Source organism: Anser brachyrhynchus (assembly GCF_964034855.1).
Source record: "Anser brachyrhynchus genome assembly, chromosome: 12".
In the NCBI taxonomy this organism is placed as follows: domain Eukaryota; kingdom Metazoa; phylum Chordata; class Aves; order Anseriformes; family Anatidae; genus Anser; species Anser brachyrhynchus.
This window is the reverse complement of record NC_137707.1, coordinates 2,454,785-2,462,214: the sequence shown is the minus strand read 5'-3', so window position 1 is coordinate 2,462,214 and position 7,430 is coordinate 2,454,785. Positions and strand designations below refer to the sequence as shown.

Below are 7,430 nucleotides of genomic sequence, written 5' to 3'. Positions count from 1 at the left end.
CAAAGGCTGCACCCTTGCTCTTCCCCGGTAATACTTACAGATGCCTTGGAGAACCCACTTGGGCTTGTTTTGCCACCAGACCCCGAAGAAGTAAACAGGAATCCCACTGAAGATGATTGCAAAGCCAATCGCACATTCTACTGGTGTCATCCAGAAGGAAACAGCAATGAGAAACAAGCAGGCCAGGATGAAGAAAATGGGCAGGCAGACATTCACCTAAAAAAGAACCCGAAGAACAGGTTAAGAACTTATATCGGGGAACAGGGAAAACTTTCCAGTGAAGTTTTTCCATCCTGGGGAGGGAAGGACTTCATGTTCCACTAATGGACCTTCTGTGGACAGGGCTCCTGTCTGTCCCAGTGCTCTGAGCAGGGGGGACTGGGACCTTGAACTGCCACAGGGTACCAAGTCAGCTAGCACTCTTCAGCAGTTCTGGAGAAGATGGAAGTAGGCTAGCACCTAACGTGCACTTAGAGCAAACGAAAACACGGAGGTGTAGCTTGCTAAGATAGCATGAGCCTTTCTCAGCACAGTTTTTGATGCTCAATTCCATACTTGAATGATTTCTTATAAAAAGCACCTGAACCAACAGCATCAAATTCAGCACCAGCCACAGCACAAGCCTTTGCATCTCGTTTCGCAGGGGACTCAGCTACACTGCTCTGAGCAGGGCATCTGTTGAGAGCAGCCTCGGTTTTGTTGTTGTTATAAAAAGGAAAAACCGAAACAACAACAGCAAAACCAAAGGAAACACAAAGAGTTACTTGGGGAAGGCAGTGATACAGGTCTGTGAGTTTGTTTCTCTCTGGCTCCCTGTTGCCTGGCAGAGACCTGAGCGTGCTCGGGGGGGGATGAGTGAGAAACATGCCTTTAAGAAAGGCAGACATGCTTGTGGCTGACATGATCTTGGCCTCCTACCAGACGGGATGCAGTACTGCCAAGCTGGCCAAGGACAAATAGAACAAAGTTCTCGTCTCTTCAGGCGTGGGTTTGTCCGCTTTATTAAACTATTCTAAGTGAATTCCACGATGGTACAGAGCGTTTCACTGAGAGCCACAGCCCAAAGCTTGGCCTGGGGAATATGTTAGTCACTGAGAGCTTCCTGCTGGGCTGCCCCACCAGAACACCCACAACTCTGCCACCCACAGCATCCTTCGCTCTGATGTTCCCATGGCCACAGCACCTTCATCTCCTGGGCACTGAGTGCACACATTTGCTTTTGGCAGATTTTGATGCAGCTGGGACACCTGCGTTAGCTTCCCCCGATGGTGACATCCTTGCAATCCCAGTCCCTTTTCCAAACAGGAAAAGCAGCAGTTCTTGCTGCACTTCCCCTGCAGCTGAGAAGGGACTTCCCCAGAGCTGGGGGACTTCCCCCAGCTGAAGCCTCTGAGCCCTCAAACAGCTTGAAACAGCCGCTTTCAAGCTGGCAGGGCCTTCCCTCTGAGCACAAATGAAAAGACCCAACACAGGGAGGACCTGATGGGCAATTCCCGCACTGCTCTCACCTTGATGGGCCTTTCCAGCTCTGGCTTCTTGTAACGCAGCCACATCATGCCGATGATGGCCAGAGCCACGCACAGCCAGTTGAAGAAGCTGAAGAAGTTGATGACTGAGAAGATGTCATTGGAGAAGGCATAGAGCAGGGTCATGATGCACTGCATCCAGAAAAATAAAAGCCATTAGCAAAGGGAAGAGTAGGCAAAACCGCAGGTATTATAGCACTAAATGTGGGAATTTTACAAGAGCTATCTGCCAAGAAAAGAAGCAGGTTGATTTTAAAAAAGAAAAAACTTATTTTATGCTATTTTGGTGCCTGGAATGATTTCAAAACAGAAGTGGAATATAAGGATATGATGGGAAGGAAAAGCAGAAATGGCTGTGTTTGGAGTCCCTCTCGGAATACTCTGATGGGATCGTGCCCCCAGTGCTTTTCTCAATACCAGGTCAATGCTTATCATCACAGAGCCAGGTGCTTACCGTAAAGACGAGGGATGGCACAGGAGTGAGAAGCCGAGGGTGAATCATAGACAGAATGGAAGGCAAGTGTCCTTCTCGGGATCCCACGAAGAACAGCCTGAGGTGAGGGAGACAGAGCAGTTATCACCACTGCAACCTTTAGCCCCAGGCTGGGGTTTGTCTTCTACACAAAACAAGCAGGGACAGCTCGAGATCAGCCTAGACAGTGCTGAGGCAGCAAGACTGAAATGCCCAAACTCCAAGTTTTCCACCTTAGTGGTGCACTGCATGATGCCAACTGTGCCTTCTTTTGGTAGTCACTGGTTAAAGAGTGGGGCCCTCCAGGATGAGCCCCTGGCACGGGGTTCTGCACGTATGCACACCGGGAAATCTCTGCCTTAGAAGGAAGGCTGGAGATGGGTGAGGAACGCAAGAAATCATACATTTATATCCCCCTTTCCAGAGCAAACAATTAAGAGACTTTCCTAAGATAACCCAGGAGATGCGTGTCTGACCTGGAATCTCCTCAGTCCTTGTCCTGCCCCATCCTTCCTCCCCATTCTGGAGGAATTCTCAGTCCTGAAGTTTCGTAAGTTTCTGGTTTTCATTAAAACCATTTTTTCAGGCAATGCCGCTGAGGTTCAAGCCTGTGTTTGTTTATGTTCTAATAACTTCAACAGGACTTTGCCCAGAGGACAGAAAACTAAGACCACTGCAAGGCTTTCTTTTAAACTGGATATGATTTTAAAGCTTTTTTTTTTTCTTCCATCATTCCCCACATGGCCTCCAGACCCTTTAGACTTTGTGTCTACCCACAGCCACTCTTCAGAGGACACTTATTCCAAACCAAGAGGCATTAACCACTGCTTGTAAACAAATGCCACAAAACTGAGCAAAAAAAAAGTACCGGGAAGAAGTGAAGAGAGATCCATTAACGGATCCAAAGCACGATAAGCCAACAAAGACGGGTATGATCCAGGACATGACGCCAAGGTGGTAATTCCCGAAGTCCTAAACAGGAGGGGCAACAAGACAGTCCCGTCACACCCGAACACCCAAGAGAACTCACAGCTGCCTAAAGAAGTTTAACATTTGCAGAAATCTCAACAATTAACATGGTTTCATAGCTCAAGCTATTAAGGATTTTTCCACTTCGCCATTTGCTGCTCCTCCTTCCTCAAAAAGCATTTTATGGAATTGCAAAAAACCAGCAGAAAGCCTTTCCCTCAGGGTCAGGAGACAAGGTTTATTGGAACAGTTGTCCAAAAGCTCAAGACCAAATGAAAACTGCGAGCAGATTCAGCCATTCAGATATTGCCAACTGCACGTGTGGAGCTGAGTAAGGACACTGGGACACAGCTCCTTATAAACGCAGTGACCCAGAGCCATAGTTTTATGTCACAGACTGACCCCACATTGCTTCACTGCAGTTTCAGACCATCATAATCATACTGATTTCGACAGACATGCGAAGGAACACAAGCAGAGTACTGCAACGCAGGCTGGTATCTCCAGTAACTCCCCAAAGTGTACTTGGACTGGAGCTGAGGCTTTTCCCTAATCTGAAGGGTGGAATGCTGTCACCTGATGGCCCAGACCAACTTACCCTGGACCAGGAGATTCCCCCTGAAGCACTAAACAATCCTGGTCACACTCCGTTTGCAAGGTCATACCATGCTGCTTACTTCTGAAGCAATCAGGATTTCTGACCGCAATGCCATTTTAATTAATAGAAGCACTGTCTTTCTCTCTTAATTAAAACAAGGAAGATACAGAGAGAGAACAGTCTAATTCAGTATTGACTGAGCGACCTTTTCCCATAAACATCATGCTCTGGTAACTGATGGTAAGTCATGCAGCCAGCAGCAACCTTGCGTATTTACGAACGGAGAGCAGTGCTAACTGACCATCCACCCTCGCTATTGTGTGAGATTAATCCCACTTGGTAGCATGCTGTTCCTCCCTGCTCCCGTCACAGTTGCTCTTTATCTCCTGTCATTATTTTTTTTTTATAAGCAGCCATGACCACCGTGGAACAACCTAGGAGATGTATGCAGAGATTGCAAGTCTGATTTGAGCAGCCCTGAAAAACAGATGAGTCATATCAGAAATGCACCTATCTTACCACGGCCACGGCTTCGGACGTCAGCATCTGGTCCGTCGACAGGGTTGTGAAGTAAGCCAAGTTTGTCAGCACATAAACCAAAGTGACTACAGGTAGTGAGATGATGATAGCCAGAGGCAGGTTTCTAGGAAGAAAATATAAATTGTAATGGAGCTCTGCAGTTCAGAGGAGAGCCACTGATGCCAGGGAATGCTAAGGGCTCGTGCTGCAGCCCTTCTGCATTCACTTAAAGTTGGCATGAGCCATTCTGCTCCTCTTTGGCTCTTCAGCTTACACAGTTTCTCAACCACACTCTGCTCCTCCAGGAGAGGAGAAAATGCCCACACGGTGATAGCCTGGAGGGCTGACAGATGTAAAGTGAAGGATTATGGCAGAAGGGACTTTTTACATGGAGAGACTCTGGGTGTCTGGGCAAGCAGCAATCCAAGACCACTGCAAAGGCAATCAATTAAAAATAACCCCCCATGTCTCTTCGTAGGTAGCAGCATTAGCACGTACATTCTTCTGGACAAGACAGAAGTGTTTGTGCTGGTGGCTTTCTTGTGGGAGACGGAAAGATCAGGGACTGAGTGGGCAGTTTTTAGGCTCTAAGCTCTGTGCAGCTGCTTGGACTGATGAATTCCAAAGCAAGTGAGTTCAAACACAAGCTGAGTGGGTCTGTAAAGATGAGGCTGCGTTGGTACGAATTTGCCTTTCCCAATAGCCTAATCTCATTTGTGAGCAGAAACTGAAAAAGGAAAGCCTGCTCAATTCTACATATAATTGGTCCAGTGGAGTTCAAAGCCACTGGAGGTGAGAGTCAAATACCATGACCACATTCAGAAGACAAGAAAATAATTGCGAGCTGCAAAAACTTTTTTATAACTATGTTTGTCAAGGAAAGAACATGTCAAATCTTAGACTTCCCAGTAAGCACTAATCACGGCCAGGGTCAGCCAGGAACGGGCTCTTGCACAACCGATCCCAAAGCCCATGCTGACAGAAGGACTGCACCTTCCCTACAAGCAAAAGCTATTTTTCACTCTGGTGTGGCACATCTTCATCTCACCAGGTCCCCTTGCAAAGCTCTAAAAGGCATGAGCAGTGCAGAAGGCGGCCTAATGCTTGACAGAAAAGGAAGAGCACATGACAAATACATGTACGTGCAAACACTGCTGGGGGAGTTTACACAAGATAGTAATAAAGCTGTAAGTGCCTCTTCCTCGCCTGTAATTCAGAGAGGTGCCATGCCAAGGAAACAGGGCTTTACAACAACAGAGATAATATCAGCAGTACAGGAAAGCTGTGTAAGCAGCAGCCCTTCTCATACAGAGATTACTATTCCCCTTCCCCTAATCCAGGGAAGAACAATGCTATTAGCCTATCTTATTTTCCATTTCCCTAGAAAGAGATCTTGGCTTCTGGGCTGATTAGCAATTTGTTACACGCACAAGACAGCCACACGGAAAGGCCTTCCCAAGAAAAACAAGTTTTCCTCCCATGGAAATCATCACAAGACCCACACCTACCTGTAGGGATTTATCATCTCCTCTGTAACAAAATTCAAGTAATTCCTGTAATTGAAAAAGAACAGTGATAAATTCTGGTCAGTCCATGAGTAAAGGAAACCCTCCATCTTAAATGTCTGCGAGGGAATTTTAAGTGAGGTAGGGAGACCAAACCTTGCTGAAAAACTTAGAATGGGTGACGCCTAGTTCAAGATCTACAGCACAAAACCTGCAAAAGCACAAGCCCTGGACAGTGCTGGTGGATCTAGCACACCATGCTGCCAGCTTCCTTGCAAGAGGAGAGGTGGCTGCAGGCTAAAAGCTGGGCCCACGAGCAACAGGGTCACCCTCCAGGCAACGCGGATGGCTGCAAGTAGCCTGTTTTCACTGCGAATGGAGCAGGCTCCTTGAGCTTGGAAGTGTTCAAAGGGGCTGACAACAAAGTTCAGTTTGGTGCTGTCAGAGATGGACGCAGCAGTCTCTGCTTTGCAGCACCTCATCTGTTGGTATGCAGCAAATCTCTCCTCTACGAGATAAAACCACCCTCCTGCTTTTTTTCTTAGTGTCACCCAGGAGATAAACCGAGCAACCCATAATCTACTGCCTCTTTTAAATCCCACGATCACTGCCACTTCTTTGTGCTTCTCTAACTTGGCTGGAAACTGCACGTGCAGGATGATTATTTAAATTACTGGGCAAACCCAGGGCAGCTAGCTGCCTCTGCTCTGGTAACAAGAGATGGAAGGTCCTGGATCACACGCTTCCTGTAAATGCTATCTAGGGACAAAAGGAAGGACCTACAGCATTTAGCACTAAAAAAAGGAAGAAGACTGCATCTTACCACCCTCCATAGGCAAAAAGACCACTGTACAAAGCTAACACGATGTTCCCCACGTCCACTTTCGTGCCTTCAAAGGAGTGCTCGGGGGTCAGGCTTGTCACATCACCTGCAGAGAAGAAAAACAAGAAAGGACTGCTGTTAGACACTTGGTTATCGTGCTGATGCATTTTGGGCTGTGTCGAAGAGCACCTGCACTCATTTATATTGTGCTGATTCCTCCAGTTTTACAGTGATTAATTCAGCCGGTGTAATGCACCAAATAATCAGGCCCAAATACACCATCTCGAGCAGCCAGCCGTTAACAAGTACTCAAACTTTCTCACACGGCGCCGTGCTATCACCAAGGTGATCTCCCAGATAGCTCCCTGCAAAAAAACACATTCTGGGGACCTTCCGGCTGGAAGATGCTATGCAAACAGATATTGCCGCATTGTCTTCTCAACTGAAAGCTGCTTTCGTTCGATAAAAACCCAGGATTTCCTCCAGCCACCTGATAAAGCAGAGGGCTACTGCAGTCCCTTTGATTGTGGGAAGTTAGATTTTTCAGAGCTCGAATATCTGAAGTTAGCTTCTTTAGGGCTCGAGTATCGAAAGTTCCTGTTATGTATCTGCTTTTGAAATAAAAAGCCATAAATAGAGGTCCCAATTGTACATTTGGTAAGAAGTCTCCCAGAGCAGCCAAAGGTTTATTTATTTTGCTTTAAAATGCCCTGCGGTTGTTTTGTTCCCTGCCTTTTGATGTGCGCGCCTGGCTTGGCGAAGTCACCCTCCCTTCCGCGGAGGCAGCGCTCGCTCCCCTTGGTGAGGAAGGAAGGGGAGCGAGGCAGGGTCTGGTACCACACGTCTGCACCCAGGGAGCCCTCTCACAGCCCATGTGATTCCTCTTAGGGCACAGATCTTTACTAATCACCCAAGCAACTGCATCACATGGCGGTCAGCAGTGTCTGGAGCTTAACCCTTCATCTCTTCGCGCACGGTACCCTGCACTCTCATCTGGGGAAAGAAAAGGGATAGTAAC

The 7,430-nt window shown here is 47.4% G+C and overlaps 1 protein-coding gene across 1 annotated transcript in view; it reads right to left on the bottom strand.

Annotated features, from left to right (window-relative positions):
- SLC7A5 (solute carrier family 7 member 5) overlaps nucleotides 1-7,430 on the bottom strand; it is a 39,923-nt gene that overhangs the window by 7,768 nt on the left and 24,725 nt on the right. Inside the window, exons 3-9 of the mRNA XM_080552211.1 lie at nucleotides 6,413-6,518; nucleotides 5,593-5,637; nucleotides 4,085-4,208; nucleotides 2,867-2,970; nucleotides 1,981-2,077; nucleotides 1,509-1,658; nucleotides 39-216 (exon numbers count right to left, since the gene is read on the bottom strand). Of these exons, the coding sequence (XP_080408337.1) occupies nucleotides 39-216; nucleotides 1,509-1,658; nucleotides 1,981-2,077; nucleotides 2,867-2,970; nucleotides 4,085-4,208; nucleotides 5,593-5,637; nucleotides 6,413-6,518 (804 nt within the window). The remainder of the gene's footprint in view (nucleotides 1-38; nucleotides 217-1,508; nucleotides 1,659-1,980; nucleotides 2,078-2,866; nucleotides 2,971-4,084; nucleotides 4,209-5,592; nucleotides 5,638-6,412; nucleotides 6,519-7,430) is intronic.